The sequence below is a fragment of the Spinacia oleracea genome, chromosome 1 (assembly GCF_020520425.1).
Source record: "Spinacia oleracea cultivar Varoflay chromosome 1, BTI_SOV_V1, whole genome shotgun sequence".
Taxonomy (NCBI): Eukaryota; Viridiplantae; Streptophyta; class Magnoliopsida; order Caryophyllales; family Amaranthaceae; genus Spinacia; species Spinacia oleracea.
In genome coordinates, this window is record NC_079487.1 from 40,520,673 (window position 1) to 40,541,290 (window position 20,618).

The 20,618-nt window shown below is 36.0% G+C and overlaps 1 protein-coding gene across 1 annotated transcript; it reads left to right on the plus strand.

The window, feature by feature from the left end:
* The first annotated feature begins 1,260 nt into the window (after positions 1-1,260).
* LOC110805566 (kinesin-like protein KIN-7O) lies at positions 1,261-20,428 on the plus strand. The gene is made up of 32 exons (XM_022011185.2): positions 1,261-1,571; positions 1,668-1,757; positions 2,392-2,510; positions 2,706-2,819; positions 2,909-2,990; positions 3,233-3,300; positions 3,386-3,460; positions 3,636-3,781; positions 3,890-3,992; positions 4,068-4,148; positions 4,288-4,356; positions 4,464-4,523; positions 4,603-4,749; positions 5,904-5,960; positions 6,726-6,968; positions 7,128-7,193; positions 7,274-7,444; positions 7,560-7,664; positions 9,759-9,842; positions 10,007-10,156; positions 10,324-10,437; positions 10,539-10,625; positions 10,706-10,909; positions 10,991-11,176; positions 11,516-11,722; positions 11,855-11,944; positions 12,029-12,169; positions 18,026-18,114; positions 19,285-19,363; positions 19,464-19,628; positions 19,709-19,777; positions 19,976-20,428. The coding sequence occupies exons 1-32, from the start codon at positions 1,448-1,450 to the stop codon at positions 20,210-20,212; spliced, it is 3,822 nt and encodes a 1,273-aa protein (XP_021866877.1). The 5' UTR covers positions 1,261-1,447; the 3' UTR covers positions 20,213-20,428.
* Positions 20,429-20,618: the final 190 nt, after the last annotated feature.

Here is a 20,618-nt window from a genome sequence, read left to right on the forward strand (position 1 = left end):
GCAGGGAATGGTAGAACACACTACCTGTCTAATATGGGAGCCCCAACTTGGATTTATGCATGGTTGGCTACAAGGACAGAGGCTCGTCTATTTAGGGGTGCTCATCTGTGCTATCAGACTGTTGATATAGCAACAATAGCCGGAATCAATGCGGAAACGACGGTGCATGAGAGCATTAGGACATACGAAACAGTTTCAGCCGGTTTTAACAAACAGTTTCAGTAGAATCCAATACGTCTCGTTCATGCAGTGACAGTGGTGAAGCTGGTGGTGCTTCCATGGATGATGATGCAGGCTCTGTTTCATGTCTTGTTTTCGTATTGGTAGTTTTATTTCCTGTTTTCTACATCCCTGTTTATATTTCTATTTGCAGCCAAGTTTGTCTATAAGATGAGTTATATATGATGCCTCTATATTTTGTGTTTTTTGTGGTTTTGTTTGTGTGTTATTCTTTAATTCGGAATCTGCTGAATATATAGGATGTACTTCTTCGTTATCTTAGACGTTTGATAGTGTCCTAACTTCTACATTCATATATTTGGTAACGTCAATATACCCTATTTGGTAATTGCCAGCTACTAGACTATTGAACATGTTATGAGTTCGGTAATGTCCATAAACATATTTGGTAATGGCCACAAATATTCATAGACAGTACAATAATCAGGGTTTGTCACTCAAGTTTTGTAATTGCCGCATCCAGGAATTAATTCTAAATTCAACTATTGTGTTGTTCATCGTCTTCTTCCTCCAAACCCAAAACGCAATTTTCAGCATCTTTTTCCTCGAACTCCCAATAGCTTACATGCCCCAAAATTGTCAATGTGTAGCTGTGAATTCAACAAAACAACATTACGAACCACACTATCAACAAAATTTCTAGATCTAAAACATAAATTTGCAACACTTAGATCTGAAAAGTTGAGAAAACAAGTATATAATTGTCTGGGAATCAAACCCAAAAATTGAACTCAACTCAAAAGTTAATTATTTTCCTAATTTTTTTTGAAAATTATTTTTTGATTTTCACAAAATAAATTGATTTTTCATATTCTTCAAAAATTAGTTAACTGAATTTTGGATAAATAAAATAAAGATAAAAGAAAATAAAAAAGTTAAAATAAAATCAATTTATGTGGTATAAATTAATTCCACCACCATGGTCATTTTTATTATGACTATCTTAGAATTTTCACGTTGTTGCTCCAAAGTTTTTTTTTTATAAGTTTATGTAATTTTGTTTTAAAGATTGATTTTAACTTTTCAAACAAAGGGGTAATCGAAAAGGCGGGAAAACGCAACGAAACACATATTTTTCTCATCTTTAATTTTCAGTGAGAATTGAGCTTCATAATCACTAGAGAAGACATAAATCAGTCCGTAAAACCCCCAATTTTGCTGTTGAATTGAAAATCGAAGGATAAATTAGGGTTTATCCAAGTTGAAAATGGAGAGGATTTACGTCACAGTTAGGGCAAGGCCTCTATCTACAGAAGACGCAAAATCAAGCCCTTGGAAATTATCTGGGAATTCAATCATCTTCCCGAATTCCTCTTTCAAGTTCGATTTTGGTATCTTTCTCTTTCTTCCATCTAAACTAATTTCAAAATTTAGCAACTTTTTTAGGGTTTTGATTGATTTAATTTTTGGGTTTGATTTTTATGCAGATAGGGTTTTCGGAGATGATTGTAAGACTAAAGAGGTTTATGAAACTCGTACTAAAGATATTGTTTCTGCCGCTGTCGGCGGGTTCAACGGTATTCTTTTTTCTCTCTCTTTTGGAGTAGGTTTTGGGAATTAGGAAATTAAGCTTTTACTTAGAAATGGCTTGACAATTTTAGAAATTGCTTCGATCATAAGGTTAATTGAAGAAAAGATGTTGGAGTGGAGTTGTAATAATCATAAATGGTTAGTTACTCAGTTTATTTTGAAAGGGTTTGTGTGATGGCTCGTGAAAGGCTAAGTTTATGCTGAAAAATACTTGTTTCGTCTTGTTTGGAGCTATTGAACACTGAAACAATGTTGCCAAATGTTTTGAGAGATAGGCTTTTGGATGAAGGCGAAAATGGAACTTATTAAAGTATTCATTTGGGAGGTTGATAATACTAAACAACTAATACTTCTATCTTTCCTTGATGTCTGCTTTAAAGATTACATACATATTAAAAGGCTTGTTGAATATTGCCCGGGTGTTCAAAACTTACTAGTAAGATTTCAACAGTGTTTAAAGTGACTAGTAATATTGCATTGTTTTTGTCAAGTGACAAATTATATGTAAATGAGGGAGGAGTAATCATGTGATTTCTTTGCTTCAGTTTTGATTTTAACATTTTTTTTTTCTCAACAATCTTTGATTTGTGCATATTACTGATGTCTTACATTGATTTTTAGGCACAGTGTTTGCATATGGGCAAACAAACAGTGGGAAAACACATACAATGCGTGGATCTCCTAGTGAACCGGGAGTCATTCCTCTTGCTGTTAGAGAATTGTTTGATATAATCCAAGAGGTTTATCCTTTAGTTAGATACCCTCTCTTCCAGAGGCTGTATTTTTGTGTGTTGTGTTCTCTCAAACATTTGTCATTGATGCTTGTTGCCATGTTGCAATTGAGATACTATTATTTGCGTAAACATAAGGATTTGCATGATTTTACGGAGTATTTACCAATGTCAATCCGATGTCATGTTTTCTCTTTGTTAAAGGTTCCTGATCGGGAGTTTCTTTTGCGAATGTCCTATTTGGAGATTTATAACGAGGAGATCAATGACCTGTTAGTTCCTGAACACAGAAGGCTGCAAGTTCATGAAAGCCTTGAGGTATCTTTGATCTCTATCTTATTGATTTATAAGCTGAACATATTTTGCAATACCAGTTTTAAGTGGATTTTTTATTTTATTTTTTACAGCGGGGCATATTTGTTGCTGGTTTGCGTGAAGAAATTGTTGCTTCACCTGAGCAAGTCCTTGATTTTATGGAATCTGGAGAATGTATGGCCTCCCCCCCTCTATTTCTGATCTATGTTGCAAATTTCATTTCAAGTGCTACAATCTGAAGTCTGAATTGTGATTGGTTGGGGTTTTGTCTAGACTGGAACAAACTTATGTTGGCACTCTTGACAATAACCTCTTGTTAATGTGTGGCTATGCTGCATTTGAGAAGGATCTTTAAGCCACAGCAGAGTGAAGTGACATTGTCTGTCTTATTATCTAAGAATTTTTTTGTTTTGCAGCTCATCGGCACATTGGAGAAACGAATATGAATTTGCACAGTAGTAGATCTCATACAATATTTCGCATGGTATCACTTCTGCTCTTTTGAATTGCCTTTTTTTCTTCTTCCTTTATTCCGTATAGCTTTTCTGTCTCACTAGTTCTTGTGTCAGATAATTGAGAGTCGCGATAAAGCAGGGGATGAAGAGTCTGGGGACTCCTGTGATGCTGTTCGTGTCTCTGTTTTGGTATGGGGAGTTTAAACTATAATAAGTCAATCTGTTTTTCAATCTTCTGTTTTGAACTTTTAATGGACCAGCTTCTTGTACCAAACAAGCTACTTAAAGAATTCTGCCTTCTGATCTTTTTCTAGTGTTTGGTATTAAATATTGATTCTATTTATGTTCTCACGGTTCCATCCAGAATCTAGTTGATCTTGCTGGCTCAGAACGTGCTGCAAAAACTGGAGCAGAAGGTGTACGTTTGAAAGAAGGTTCTCATATTAATAAAAGCTTGATGACTCTGGGAACTGTCATAAAAAAGCTCAGTGAAGGTGCTGAAAGTCAGGGGTAGGATCCTCTATGGCCCTCTAGGTTACTAAATATAACCCTTTAGTTGGATTTTTTAAAAACCTATTCCCGACCTCATGGTCCTACTTTTTTCTTCTTGTGAGGCAGGGGTCATGTTCCTTATCGAGACAGCAAGCTTACACGTATTCTGCAACCTGCCCTTGGAGGGAATGCTAATACAGCGATAATATGCAATATTACTCTTGCACAGGTTAGAAAATTTCCGTTTAGATTTCTGCATGAATTTTAGCTGCTCTCCCCTGATTAGTAGTTGTTGCTGTTGCAGATTCATGCAGACGAGACAAAAAGTAGTCTTCAGTTTGCAAGCAGAGCTTTACGAGTCACTAACTGCGCACGTGTTAATGAGGTCTTTACTCAGTTTTTTCTATTCCTTTGCAGACTGTGGTGTCTCCTGTTGATGTTTAAACTGCTTATACTACAACAAAGATATTTAAGGACACCATGGGTATTCATATTAACCTTATGGCTAACATGTCCTTCTCCAGGTTTTAACTGATGCCGCGTTGTTGAAGAGGCAAAAAAAAGAAATTGAGGAGCTTCGGGGTAAATTGCAGGTTGCCATTTCATGGATACTGGTGTCCTGAATTCCTGATTGCTATTATCATGGTATTGTCCAAAATCATGGGCCTTCTAATGGAGAATTTCTGTTTTCTTGATTCAGTCTTCTCAATCGGAACATCTTGAGGATGAAATCCTTAACCTTAGAAACACGTTATTACAGGTTTGATGTTATTTTATGTGTGAGTACAGTTGACAACTACTCTTGTCTGTGTCCTGAATTGTTATGCTTGGCCATGTAGTCTGAGTTAGAGAGAGAGCGAATAGCTCTGGAGTTGGAGGAGGAGAAAAGAGAGCGACAAAGGATGCTAGAACAGCAAGCCAAAAAAATCAAGGACTTGAGTACTATGATATTGTACTCGAACGGAGAGGAAAATCATCATAAAAAGGTGTGGTTCATAGAAAACTTAAGCTTAAATCAACTTTTTGTATAAATCAACTTTTGCCTAGCTAAAACCTTTATTTAAGTGAAGTAAATATATACTTATTGGCCTTCACCTTGAGAGGTTTTAATGTTTTATTGCTTGTTACCTTACCGTTCCCGGATAAAAGAAATTGACAGTAACTTTTTGCATCTAATTCCACCTTTTTCTCTTGTCCAAAAACATATGTTATGTCATATTACTTTGTTCTCTTTGGGTTAGAATAAAAAATGGGTTTGACACTGGTATGTTTTTTGTACCGGAAAGTGTCTAAAAATACTTTCTCCGTTCTTTTTTTGTTGACAAGTTTCTTTTATCACGTTTGCCAATGCACAACTTTAATAATTAATAGTATTTGATTATTAATAAGTAAAAATTATTAACAGTTGATATTTTGAAATGCACAATGATATGAATCTAACAAGATCTCGCATGACTATATTTTCTCTTATGTATAAATCACAAAACATAGTCAAAGTAGAGTATGTGACTAGTGTCAAAAGCCAAAATGTGTCAACTAAAAAGAACGGAGGAAGTATGTATTTTCTTTGACCTATTAACTTTTTAGAGTTAAAATCCTGGGATTCCCTACCCCTTTCAGTTTCTCATTTCTCTCTGTATACGCTAGTCTATATACGGACTACTAGTGGGAGTATGGGACTTGTATGTATATGTAAGTCATAATAACAATTGAAACAACTTTTTTCTTGTATTACGGAACAATATTATTGTGTAATAGCAATTGGTGTTATAATTTTCTGTAATCAATGCTGATAATGGATACTTAAAAAAAATTATCTAGTTCTGCATGGTCTGGACTCTGGAGTTGATTTCTAATTTAGACGGAAGAGACCCACTTCTTCTCCAGTAGTTCTGTCAACGTAATCTTTTATCTCTTCAAATTGTAAAGTGAAGTAATGCTTTCGACATCAAATGTTTTCGGTTGGGGTCTGAATTTGAGAGATGACATGAACTCTATATTTCTGTCCTTGTTCTGTACAGAACTGCTGCAGTGCTGATGTGTTTTCTATTTTTCTACCGTTGTGCTTTTGCTTCTACTTTTGGAGGAACTTCTTTCTTCAACCCATTTTACATAATTGTTAATCTTTTTTATTTCCCAGGAAAAGAGAAGGAAGACATGGTGCCCTGGTAAACTCACATTGGAGGCTCCCGATGAAGTAAGGACTTTACTGTGCATTTGACATCAATGGCTCTAGTGCTTTTATAATTTAGTTACGAGTGTTTTCATAATTATGAGATAAACTGTCCAAAATGATGTTTGTTTTTTTCTTTTTATTTTCTTCTTTTGTGGCCTGTTAATGTTTTTTTAAGCGCTCTCATTATCGGATAACATACAACCAGAGGTGCTCTTCAATCACTTGAATTATAGTACTTAATTTCAGACCATATTTTTAGATTAAGCAAGATAAGTGTAAAGGAGGAAAGTGAGAGGAAGGGAAAACTGATGAGCATAAGATAAATACTTGTTGGGGGCTGTTAGGAGGTTTTTAGTCCAACTCTCTTTTTTTCTCAGTTGCTTCTATCCAACACCTGTCTTGGATATCTATTAGATGGTTGTGAATTTCTTCCAACTGCTATTTCCAAAAGCATTAGGAAAAGTTCAGAAAAAACAGATTTGCAGGTTTGCTTCTTCACACCCTCATATACAAAGGATAAGAAAAAAAACGATCACTTGCATAATTCTTGGTGCAGTCTTGACCTTGGAAACTGCAAGTTCATTTATGGTTGGATTTGATGTCCCGAGATCACTCTTTCTTTTTGCTGATTAGCTGCATTTCCTTCCTTGTCAATGCAATCTTTTTCTATTGATAACTACGTCACTGCTCTCTTTCCTTGCGGCAAGAACTTGCTATTCAGAGTTCGTGCATTGTGCCCAAAGTTTGCTGAGAAAATTAAATGGTTTTGTCCTTTTATTATTTTAGGCATCTAACACGAAAAATTCAAGGAATTCCGGTATGAAGGTGAGACAAGAGCGTGATCAAGGACCTCTTGTTCGTTTTGAAGATCTTGTAACTGAAAGTGAAGCCGTACGTGATGTCTCTAGCAAACAAAAGGAAGATTATGATGACACTATTTCGGATGATTGTGTGCTTCCAGACCCATGTACCTTGCTCAAAGTTACTAGCAGGAGAAAATTGCCACAAAAGAAAAAAGTCTTGCCTATGGTTAGTAATCTCAGTACAGTTTTATATTTTCCTTTGCTCTCCAATATATAATCTCTGTTTTTATGCTATGCTTAGCCTTTGTCTAAACTTTCTAATGTTACTACCTCTCAGCTATTTATAGCAGCAATCTCTGACAAACTTCAATTTGTTCTCTCTCAGGAGAACAATGAATTACATGAACTGCAAGCTGCATACGAAGACCTTTTTCTGAGATTTGAATCTCAGGTAATATTTTCCTTTGACCCTTGTTAAATTAACCGAAGGGAAGTAACATAACATCTTTTTCTCCTCAACTTTATATGCAGAGGATCATGTATGACGTACAACTTGATTGCTTGAAAAGAATGTCGAAAACTTATGCAGAAAACTTCAATTGTCCTGCTCATCCTCTGGACAATACTTCTCTATGTGGTGACAACTGTATGCCCTCAAAAGATGCAGAGCCTACCCTTTTAATTGAACAGTTAAAAGAGCAGGTAATCCTTCTTTTATTATTTCCCTGTTCCACCCTCCTATGCCACCTTTTACCCTTTGTGTTTTACTCTTGTTCTCTTATCTGTATTCTTACAACTTTGTTATGTTATCTTTCAGGTTAAGGTGTTAGAAATGGAAAAAGTATCAAATGAACAGAACTACGAGAGTATTATTGATTTTGAGAAAAAGCAGAAAACATGCGCAGTGGAAAAATACGAAGAGGTAGTTGCCTTTTCAGGTTTTTCATGAATTCTGATTACTTTCTTGTTTTTGAGAAATTTGTATTTTGTAGTATATGTAGATGGGAATCAAGAGCATGTATTCCGTTGCCCACTTGATGAAGCCCGAATTTATCTGAATTCCAAATTTTCATTGTATCTTCCTGGACAAAATATCTAATTTCCCTACAATACAAAACAGACTTATTAATTCTCACGAGGGAGAAGCTGAAAATCATTTTTCTGAAATTGCTAAAATTCTAATTCTTTTATATGATGTTGAGGTTAGAATAATTAACCATAGGTTTGTGTCTCCCCTTTATTGATCATACCTATGTTTCTGATATAGAAAATAAGTTACAGCAGTGGCCAAAGAGGGACATCTATGTTTTTTCTACTTGAATATTTGTTAAGCGGCAGGCAGTGGCGGATCCAAGAATTTTGAGATAGGGGTACAAAAAAATAATTTTTATCTGACAAAATAAAATCCAAGAAAGTTTTGGATAATTAATATTTAAATCATAGAATCGCCTACCTTTTTGTTAGTCATTGTCTCACTGATGTACTCGCTCTTTTTATATTGATATTGGTAAGAGGTGTATTTAAAATAGAATTGCAAGTTTATATTCATTGATTTGTTTTATTGATACATTGTTTGGATTAATTAGCCAAATTGTTAGGTTAAATGTTTTTGTTGATTGTAATATAATTAACGACTATACTTTTTACAAATAACTTTTTTAGTTAATTGTTATACATTTTATATATACTTCGTATAAAATAAACATGCCCTAGAAAATAATACCATCATAGTACATACAGAGAAAAAAACTATAAAGTGGAACTTGTCCCTGAAAGATGGATTATAGCCATATGTGCTAGTAAATGAAAAAAGTACACAAATAAAGAAAAATGATGTGTGACTGTGTGAGGGATCCAACCTGAATCTCACCACCCCACAAAACAAGTGGTAGACTTCGCTGCCGTTACCACTGAGCCAAGGTTCATTGCGTGATTATAAGTTGGAATTATTAGCTATATACTTCCTCCATTTTTTTTATTATTGCACCATCTACATTGGGCACAAGAATTAAGAAAGGAGGTAAAAGGTGAGAGATTGACAAAAATACCCATGTGATTAAGTACAAGTTTTTATGTAAAGAACAAGTGGGGTTTGGTCCCCACCACCCACATAAGGATAGAAATGTCATTTCATGTAGGTAAACTTACTAAAAAGGAAATGGTGCAATTAATATGCAACTTCCGAAAAAGGAAAACGGTGCAATAATAAAAAAATGGAGGAAGTATAAGAAACTGTATCTGTACCAGACTTCCTATTTTTTTTTTTTTTTTTTTTTTTTTTTTCTTTCTGATGTGGATTCCAGAGAATGGGGGTACAACTGTACCCCTTTTATCCCCTGGATCCGCCACTGGCGGTAGGGTGTAAGTAGTTTTAGATCTGGAAGGATTGCATTGGATAGGCCAGGATAGTTTTTGTTGTATATAATATTGTAGATGATCCATGTGGAACTCATAAGATCACGGGAAAAAAGACCCATTGCTTCATATCTCGCGTCTTTAGATTTATCAGCTTTCTGTCGCTTGTGATTAATTGGTTATGTGTTATTTGTAGTGCCTGTGTCACTCTTTTTCAGAAGTCCATCTAGCTTAACTATGTTTAGCAAAATATTGACTATTATGTCGAACTTATCATTTACTTGTCAAGGGCATGCATTTCTTTTTATAGTGTTGGTAATATCAGGAGCCTGAAGTCATTCTTTTAGAAGGATGGTCATGTTTGATTTATACTCTTGTTTTGATAATTAGCCTATGTTATTAATAATGCAAATTTAGTGACATTTAATAGAAATAACCTAAAGTGCTGATTTAGAACTTGTATTTAAGGTTTCCTGTTTGATTTTTGCACCACCTTCTTTTCCTTTTCCTCCTTCCATTTTTTTCCCCCTTTACTTGTGTAGCTGCCTGTGTCTACCCTACTACATTCTACTGACATACCATTTTTCAGTAGATTGTTCCTCTGTTTAATAATTTCTTCTCTTTTCATGTGCTGATGGTTTGTTTTCTTTGAAATTCTTAGCTCTATGAAGAGCTGCAGAATGTGAAAAAGGAGGCTAATGTTGCTTGCATTGAATTAAGTGAAAGATATGCTGAAGCAACGGAGGTAAAAATTTGCTGCTTTTAAATCTATGCAATGATGTTTGTGATTGCAGTGTATACAAGTTGTTGCTTGTCTTTTGGAGATTGCTTTATTTTATTTATTACTTTATTGTTAGATGATTGAATGGTAGATTATTTTGGGTTTTATATTTTGCTCGGGTCGATCAGGAAAGAAATTCAAACTCAGTGTCAGAGCTTCTATTGGAGTTCCATCAAACATGTGAAGAAGTCCAAAGCTTGAATACATTGTTTGGATGCATCTCATCGGTCACTGAGGAGCTTCTCCAGAACAATTCCAGTGCACTTAATGAGTTATCTGTATGTTTTTCTTGTTTCTTATCGATTTTGTCCCGTTCCATTATATATGTTGAAAGAGTAAACCAATTATTTTTTCTATTAGAATTTGATAATGTATGTGTTGTGAAATCTCTATCACATCTTATTTTTCAGTTACTACAAAGCTGATTTGCTTTGAATTTGTGCAGAATTTGAAATCCTTTATGGGTGAGAACTCGGTGTTGCTGAGATCAGTTGCTAATGATCACGGAAAGTTAATCAATAGTTTGAAAAACAGGATAATTGAACTTGAGAATGAGAAGGTGACGTATCACAAAACTTAAAGCAGCAGCAGGAAATAAGCTATATGATGGCTTCAAGCTTTCTAACAAACTCGTTCTTTTTCTTTATTGGAATAATGCAGCTTATGTTAAATAGTGAAACTACTGATCTTAGGGAACAACTGCAAGGTCTGAGCATAAAGGTTCAGGACTCTGAAAAAACCTTGGCTGTAAGTTTTTTCTTGGTATATAATTTCTGTTGTGAATGCTGGTTTTCTTCCTTTGTAAACATGTTTCCTTCTTGTTACAGGAACTCTCAGAGCAGTATAATACGGAAAAGTCAGAACTATTTTCTCATATTGAATATCTTGAAAAGGAAGTCTATTGCTTGTCATCTTCTTCCTTGTCGAGAGAAAAGGAATCACTGCGGAAAGATCTTGAGAAAACAAAAAATAAGTTGAAGGAGACCGAGTCAAAGCTTAAGACTTTAATGCAAGAGAAAACCAGATTTGAGGTTCTCAGCTTCTCCTTGAATTGAATCTTGTATAACCATCAGCTTTTTCATCATGTCAAGGTGTGTGCTTTCCATGAACAGGGTGAGAGAGCTAATGCTGAAAGAGAGATTAAAAAGTTGCATAGTCAGAAGGCTCTGCTTGAGCGTGATATCTGCAAACGGGACTCCCTTGCTGGTAAAAGACGTGACTCCTGTGTTGATCGTCCTAGGGCAGTTGATTCCAGAAAGATAAGAGGTCAAGAAAGCATTACGCAGCAGACACTGCAGGTAAGTGAAGTCCTACTTGTCAGTTGAACGATGTTGATGCTGTTGGGCTGTAAGTTACTCAGATCAAAATTTATATTGCATGATGCAATCTATGAAAAAATAAAATTATATTGCATGATTCAACATTTTCTACTAAAAGTGGAGTCGTATTTCCATTTCATGATTCAACATTCACTGTGTTTCCTATTTGACCTGACGTGACTGCCTTCTTTTCGCATTTATGACTGAATATTTATGGGTTTACTTGGCTTAAAACTTCTTTGTACAAGAATAATATTTTGCCTTCAGCTCAACAATGTTGTCCATATTTGAAATACGTTGGCTTTACTTGGTATTTAGGATGATTATAAGAAGCTGGAAGTTCTTGCCTTTGAAATGGAAACAACAATTGCTTCTCTAGATGAGGAGCTTGCTGCTGCTAATCAAGAAAAGGAAGAATTACTTGCTAGAAATGAAAGTTTGAGTTTTGAAATTGAGATGCTATCCGACAAGTTTGACACTTCAAACAGCGAATTAAATGCTTTGCAAGAAGAGCTTTTAGATTTCGTAAGCTTCTTAAATCTTATTACTATATCCTGTGTATGTCTGTTACAATTTTGCATCTTTTGGAAAGCCTTGCCTTCTCCTATGCTTTCCCAAAGTTTTGAAGGGCATTTGTTTTTCTTTTTTTTAAATCAGAAATCGAAGCTTGAGAAATCTGAAAGCTCCCACCAAAAATTGGAAAGTCAGCTTAATCTATTGGCGGAGGAAAAGGAAGAGCTAGCAATGGTAGCTTCATTTTTTTTCTTGCATATTGTATAGTCAACTTTTTTGTGCATTTCACATTTATCTTCTTTGTATCTTGATTTCCAGCAACTCACAAATACCCTGTTAGAATTAGAGGAGGAAAAGGCAGTGTGGTCAGCTAAGGAAAAAGCTTCTGTTGAAGCCATCAAAGAAAAAGCAAATGTATATAATGATGAGATCATTTCATTATCAAGTGATCTGTCAAAGGTAAATTTCATATCATAAGTTTTTGCTTTGAACTTTGCATAATCTACATTTTGGTAAACTCGCACCTCCCGATTCAATCACGCTTTTGAACTTGTGTAGGTGATATTATCTTGTACTAAGCTTAATTTTCAACTGTTTGGATGATGCAGGATAGTTGTCAATCACTGCACCTTGATCACTTAATCAGTAGTGATCAAGAACTTGAATAGGAATGGTGAAATGAAATCAGAATAGAGGAAGAATTAGACTGAAGAGAGAAGAATAGAGAAGAGATTAGAGAGATAGTTTGAGAGAAGATAAAAGAGAGGATTGATTATTATCATTCATAATCCTCATTACAGCACACACTCATCTATTTAAACAACAAACAACTAATGAGCATGCTGACATGGACAAGTTGTTGTAACAACTTAACAAACACTTTGGCGCCTAAATGCTAGCAGAAGTCAACTGTTTGACTTTATGTTGATCTCTTCCCCTAACATTCTTCCCCCCTTAAGAAACTTGTCTTCAAGTTTAGGAAATAAAGAACTCAGGGTAACTGTTCTCAAACTCAGAAGCTAGCACCCAAGATGCATCATAGGAAGGAGTATCTTTCCATTGAACTAGATACTTCACTTGATCTTGATTGTTTGATTGTACCACCCTGCTGTCTAAGATGGTCATAGGGGTAAAATCAAGTGTTGATTCTTGGCCTTGTAACCAACCAGGTATATGGGAAGCTAGAAGAAGCGTCCCATGAAATAACTTTAACTGAGAGACATGAAAGACATCATGTATCTTGGCTGAGCTAGGCAAAGCTAGCTTATAAGCAACCTGTCCCACATCTACAACCACCTGAAAGGGTCCATAACATTTAGGAGCTAGCTTTTGACTTCCTTTGAGCTGGATTGTCTGTTGTCTATAAGGTTGAAGCTTCAACCAGACCCATGCACCTACAGAGAAAGTTTTGTCTGATCTGTGTTGATCAGCTTGTTGTTTCATTCTTGTTTGTGCCCTTAACAGATGAAACTTTATAAGTTGTAACATTTCCTCCCTCCTGTGACTGCTTTCTGTCAACCTCATCCACATGAGAATCACCAGGTAGATAGGGCAAATGTATGGGTGGAGGCTGGCCATAGACAATCTCATAAGGTGTAAGTTGAGTAGAAGAATGGAAGTGTGTGTTAAACCACCATTTCGCCATAGGTAACCATGCTTGCCAATCTTTAGGTTGTTCACTGCACATGCATCTAAGGTAGGTTTCAAGACATATGTTAACAACCTCAGTCTGGCCATCTGTTTCTGGATGATAGGTGAAGAGAGTCTAAACTCAGTACCATGAAGGCTGAATAAACCTTGCTAGAATTGACTTAGGAAGACTGAATCCGTGACAATACTCTTAGGCCAGCCATGGAGTTTGAACACATTTAAATAAGCTTGTGCAACTTGTATAGCCGTATATGGATGATAAAGAGCAATAAAGTGGCTGTGTTTACTCAGCCTGTCCACCACCACAAAAATAACATCTTTTCCTGCAGACTTGGGAAAACCAGTAATAAAATCTATTGAAATATCAAGCCAAATAGCTTTAGGTATTGGTAAAGGTTGGAGGAGTCCAGGACTTGCTGAAGTGTCATACTTTGAAACTTGATAAGTCTTACATTGCTTGACAAATAATCTTACCTATGTAGTCATTCCCTTCCAGTAGAAGAGGGATTGAGCCCATAGAAAAAAAACGCGGATGCGGTCGCGATTGCGGAAACGGTCGCGTTGTCGCGGAAACCGCTTGTAACGGATGAATAGAACGGATCGCGGCTGACGCGGTGTGATTTTTTTGAAAAAAACCACATTAGCATGTCTAAGCCTTATTATTACATTTTTAGTCTAAAAAGTATTAATCAAATCCTAATATAAGTGAGTATTATATTTTGTGAACAAATAAACACATGAAATATCATGTTTCATAAACTACATAACTAATTACAAAAATATTTTTGGTAAATTTATGTAAAAAAACGGTGTAACGGAGAAAAAAACGTCTAACACGGCGAGTCACCGTTACGTAACGGACGACGCGGGGAGAAAGACGTGATTTTTGTCAAACCGTAACGTAACGGGTTTTCGCGTAACGGAAAATCCAAAATAGGTTACAGAACGGCCGTTACGTAACGGAACGACCGAGTTTTAATTCCATGATTGAGCCCTTTTCAAAGTTATCTCCCTTCTTGAGTGACCACTTTCAGGAGAAGAATGCAACCAAGTAGTGATCTTGTGTTTGAGAGTATGATCAGAACCTAGAACTAACTTTCGTTTTCTTCTTAATAATCCATATTGCCAAGTGTAATTATCCACGGTCTCTCCATTCTGTAACTTGGTGATGGTGTTCTGTAGATGATTATCCAGAACATAACTACCCTGAATCAACACATTCAGATCAGATTGCACCATAGATATTGTCATACAAAGAATTGTAGAACCCTAACCCAAGAAAGTGCATCAACATTCTCCTTACCAGACTTATACTGGATTTCATAATCAAACCCCATCAACTTAGATAACCAGAACTGTTGAAATGGAGCAGAGATTTTCAACAACCACTTGAGACTTTTCTGATCAGTCCTTATTATAAAATGAGAGCTCATAAGATACTGCTCCCATTTTTGGACAGCAAAGACAATAACTAACAACTCCTTTTCATATACTGAAAGCTTTTGCCACTTGGGACCTAGTGTTCTACTGATGTAGGCTATTGGATGATTATCTTGCATTAGAACAACTCCTATACCAGTATTAGAAGCATCAATTTCCACTATAAACTCTTTAGAGAAATCTGGTACAGCCAGAACAGGAGCAGAAACTAATGAATGTTTGAGGGAGACAAAAGCTTGCTGAGCCTGGTCTGTCCATTCAAAGGCACCCTTCTTTAACAGATCAGTCAGAGGTTTACTAATGATAGAATAATATTTCACAAATTTCCTATAATAACTCAGCTAGACCCAAGAAACTCCTCAATTCTTCGACATTCTTAAGAATCGGGCAACCGGCCACTGCACAAACCTTGTTGGTATCAGTTTCTATTCCTTGCTGGGAGATGTAATGCCCTAAGTATTCGACTTTATCCATGGCAAAGCAGCACTTACTATCATTTGGAAACATTTTTTTGGCTCTCATCAATTCAAATACCTGAGTCAAATGTATCCAGTGGTCTTTACTTTTGCTGTACACCAAAATGTCATCCAAGAATACCAGAACACACTTCCTCAACAGAGGCTTAAACACATTGTACATCCACCCTTGAAATGAAGCAGGAGCATTGGTCAAACCAAATGGCATCACCAAAAACTCATAATGCCCTGTGTGTGTCATGAAGGAAGTCTTTGCTTCAATGGATACCTGTATGGTCTTATGTTTACAGGTTTGGCATTGTGGTCTAATGGTATTGTGTGGTCAAACACACCCCTGTGTGGTGGAAGCAAGTCAGGGTCAGCAAAAATGTCACTAAACTTGATTTTCAACTCTTCTAGCTCATGAGACTGCATAGGAGATGTGGGTGAAGTATTTTGAAGTTTAGTATTCTGAAGTTCCATGAATGACATGTCCCTCACCTGTAGTAAACAAAGTTGTACAACACTGTCTAGCAATTTAGGAGAAGGAGCACCATTCAACACCTTCATTTTCCGAGGATGAACCCCCTGCAATACAAACTCAGTTCCATCTTGAGTGAATTCCATCTTTAATTTTCTTTGAAATCCCAACAAATAGGCCCCAAGGTAGCTAACCATTGTACCCCTAAAACCATATACAGCCCCCTACAGAGATGCGCATAACATCTGCCACAAAGCTCTTCCCTTGCATATCCCACCTAAAGCCTTTACACACTGTGACAGCCTAGCAGCCTGTGAAGGAATGGATTCAATCTCACAACTCATCTTCTTTGCCAATTCCAGATCCAAGAAATCATGAGTACTCCCTGAATCCACCATGATATGAAACAATCTACTGCTCTTCATTCCCTTAACCCTCATACTGTGGAAATTTTGATTACCAGATAAAGCATTGAGTGACAGAACTGGTTCACTTAAAGTTTCTCCTTCTGAATCCATCTCTTCCTCACTCACTGAATCAGACTTGTCATCCACGCTAGATATCTCCACAACAAATAATCGAAGCTCCTTAAACTGTCATAGGGTTGGTCACAATAGTAACACAAGCCTTTAGCAATCTTTTATGCCCGTACATCGGATGGAATGTGTGAAATTTCTTGAATATTTTGGGTTGAATTTAGACAGAGGTAGCTGAGGTTTAATAGATGGGGTAGGCAATAAGGCTGGTTTGTTTGAGTTAATAGGTACAACTTGTATGGCTTTTTGAGCAATGTAATTAGATCTAATTGAAACTGGTTTCTGTGTGACAGACAAAGCTTGTTCCTCCTGGAATCTAGCATATTTTTAACTGCTTCAGCTATGCTATTAATCCTAAATGCCTTCACAAAGGGCTTAACAGTAGGGTTCAGACCCCCAATGAAACTCTCCATTATGAATTCATCAGGTAAGGAGTGATGAATATTTCAATACATCAGATTTAAGGTCTTCAAACTCATCAAGATATGACTCAATTGAATCTAATTGTTTGAGTTTATTAAATTGTTCTACTGCATTAGTTCCCCTAACATCCTTGAACCTAGCAGTCAAGTCCAAACAAAACTCACCCCAGTCTACATTTCTTTTAGCAGTCAGGTAACTTGTAACCCACTTTTCTGTTTTGTCAACCATGTTCAATGAAGTTAGGTCTACTTTTTGATCATCAGTAATTTGGCAAAGATTGAAATACCTACTACACTGCTTAATCCAGATTCTAGTATTGCTACCATCAAATTTTGGAAAAGATAGTTTAGGAGTATACCCCAAAGATTTGGTATGTTGAGTCTCTTTAGTTGAACCTCCATGCTTGCTATGGCCATTGTCAGAAGTGCTGTTGTCTTTTATCTGGTTCATTTGATTCTTCATATCCAACAGAAGTTCCATAATCCCATCCATTTTCTTGGAATGGTCTTGGAGTTGAGCAGACTGAACTTCTAACCTTTGTGACTGATCCAACAATCGATCCTCCAATTGTCAGATTGAAGAAACACTCAAAAGATTCTTACCCAGGAAGTGGAAGCCCCAGGATCTACGAAGTGATTACAATTGCACCGATTTCAACCAATTGAAATCAAATTGCTCTGATACCACTGATGCAGGATAGTTGTCAATCACTGCACCTTGATCACTTAATCATTAGTGATCAAGAACTCGAATAGAAATGGTTAAATTAAATCAGAATAGAGGAAGAATTAGACTGAAGAGAGAAGAATAGAGAAGAGAATAGAGAGATAGTTTGAGAGAAGATAAAAGAGAGGATTGATTATTATCATTCATAATCCTCATTACAGCACATACTCATCTATTTAAACAACAAACAACTAATGAGCATAACAGAATTGTGCTGACATGGACAAGTTGTTGTAACAACTTAACAAACACTTTGGCACCTAAATGCTAGCAGAAGTCAACTGTTTGACTTTATGTTGAGCTCTTCCCCTAACAGCGGAAGTTTATTATATTTTAAGGTTGGGAATGGGTATGTGTGGCGAGGTTGAGGGAAAGTGTTTAAATAATAACTGAAAAAGAAATTAATTATTCCCTTTCTCTGTCCAATTAGCTGCTTACTGACTATAGAGCTAATTTTGTGTTGTACTTTCTAAAAAATTCCATGATTGTTACTTTAATGTTTGTTTTACATCAAATGACAGTTCTAGATGTAATAACTTTGACATGAAGCTAATTTGTTTCAATTGATATGTGCTTAATCTAATGGTATGTTTGTCATATGAAGGTGAGATGCGAAATGCTGTCTTTCCAAAAGGAATATGAGGTTCTTCAGGAGAGATTGAAACGTGCAGAAGATCATGCAGAAAAATGCAGGTCTGCATCAATTTCTTGGTCGACCTGGGATTGATTTTCTACCAATTATCTATTTTTGCCTCCATCATAAACCACCAAATTGATTCCACATTGCATCAGCAAGCACATGCATTTTCGACATGCTTCTTTTCCATTGTAGTGGACTTCTTTATTCTTGGGGTTGTATCCCAAATTTTGAAACAAGAATGTGCACAGCTTCTCTTGCAACCCAGGTTCCACATTTTTCCTTAGCCTTTCCCCACAAACTTAGCTCAAGAGTCAAGAGAAGTGTTGCAGGGGTAAGACGATAAAAGCAGAAAGCTTTCATGGGAAATCTAAACATACTTATTAAATAGGGAGTATCTATTCCAACTCCATTTTGGGCAATTGCATGTTGTAGTGTTGAGTATCCCACTAGGGTATTAACGAAGAGTTCATGGTAATATTATATATAGCTCATGGGATGGCAACGATCTCCATTGGATGCAATAAACTATTTCCTTTAAGCAACTGATGATTATTTGAACTTTTACTGTACTGCTAAACAGTGGTCATTGTCTCTGACGAGTGAACCATAGTCCATACAGCAGTAAGTTTGTATGTTTTTTAGCCATAAGTTAGGGGGGAGAGTGACATTTATAGAGAAATATATATATATATATATATATATATATATATATATATATATATATATGCATGCTCCCAATCATTCTATTACACAATAGAAATTCAATTTTCATTATCCCAGTAGTATTCAATTTTCATTTTCATTAGTCCATAGCATCAGCCAGGCGGCTTTTGTTCACTCAGGTACAAAATAAATATGCTGTATCTGAACCGTAGCCCTGGTGTCTTCTACAAATGATTGTATTTTGTGCCAATTAGTTCTTTTATTGGGCTTCATATGCTTAGAGAAACTTGGGTAGGTGGCACCAGTGAACTTTTCTGTTTTTTTTTCCTTTTAAAAAAAAAATGATTTACATATTATCCTTTGTATGTTTAAAATAAATTTGTTTACTAAGACACTTTTGAGCTACGGTAGGGAAAGAGAAGAATATACAGATTCTGAAACCCATGTCAAGTTCATTCAACTACATAGGGGAAAAGCAATTCTTGATTTTAGCTTATGATACTTCTCAGCTGTTTTTCTTTTGTGAAGAGCATCATGCGCTTTTTATATATTTTCTGCAGCATGGAGAAGTCATCTGAGATTGATCAACTGAAACATGCACTTGAAGTAGCCGACTATGAGAAGAGGAATTCTGAAGACGTTTGTTTCTTGCTCTCTCTTCAAATTCCAGCTATCTCAAGGATTCTATTGTATGACTTTGTTTTATGATACTGATTACATCGATCTCTCTCCTTCACAGCTATTGAAGTCCAAACTTGATGTTTTATCTTTGGAACATAGTTTGTCTTGTGACAAAATAGAAATGCTTCAGACGGAGTTAGCTACTCTAAAAAAGGAGCATGGAAATTTATCATGTAGAATCAAAGAACAGGAGCAAGCATCAACTTTGTCAAATGACTTGCAGGTCTCTTCAATGTTTCCTATTGTCTGTAATGTATGAATATTACTCTGTCCATTGGTAGCTAAAAATCGTTTTACTTGCAGTTGACAGCAAAACATGAAGCAGACCATCTTTCAAAGAGATTAATTGAACAGGAACAAAAGATGCACAATGTGAGTGCTTGTAGAGTCGGATTCATATTTTTATGCATAGAGGAAATACAATTTACTCCGTTGATAGCTGCAGCTGTATACCCTGGAACTGAGTTCATCAGTTGCAACCGTTGTTGATGCAATACTAGTCAGTGCTATTTGGTTCACCTAAATAAGGCGATCTAATCAATGTCTTCTTCTACATTTATTTTTAACCAGGATGAAGTCAAGTACAACAAGGAGATGACAAAGCTAAGAATGAGATTCCGATCAACAGCAGCTAAATCAGATGTCTTCCGGGAGAGGTACAAGAAGGCTTTAGATGAGCAGGACTTCATGCATAAGACATTCGATGAAGCTTCCACTATGTTGAAAGAACGGTTGGCTTCCTATGCTATAGAGGTGTTTAACTTGAAGAAGCAACTTGCTGCTGCAATTTCTGCAAATACCAACTGACCATTCCATGTAATGAAATATATGTTATGAGAAAAGCAACTGATTTGTACATTGAATAGGTTCGGATTAAGGACTTCCCTAAACTTTTAGTTGACTTTTAGGAAGTGTATATCTAAAAATACATCATATTATTTAGTAGCTAATTGTAAAAATGTTGGCAACTTGATTGGGAGTGGATTAACAAAGAAAGTAGCTTTTGTAAAAATGGTTTTGTTATGTATATTTTGTACTCATTTGATATTTAAAAGAGCAAAATTATCATTTGGTGCACCTAACCCAATGTAAATCAAGTATATTAAATAATGAGTTGCAATTATTACGAAACAGAGAAAGTACACATCATACTGGCTTATCCAATGCGGAGAATAGGGGTGTTAATGAGCCGAGCCTGCTCGTGAACTACTCG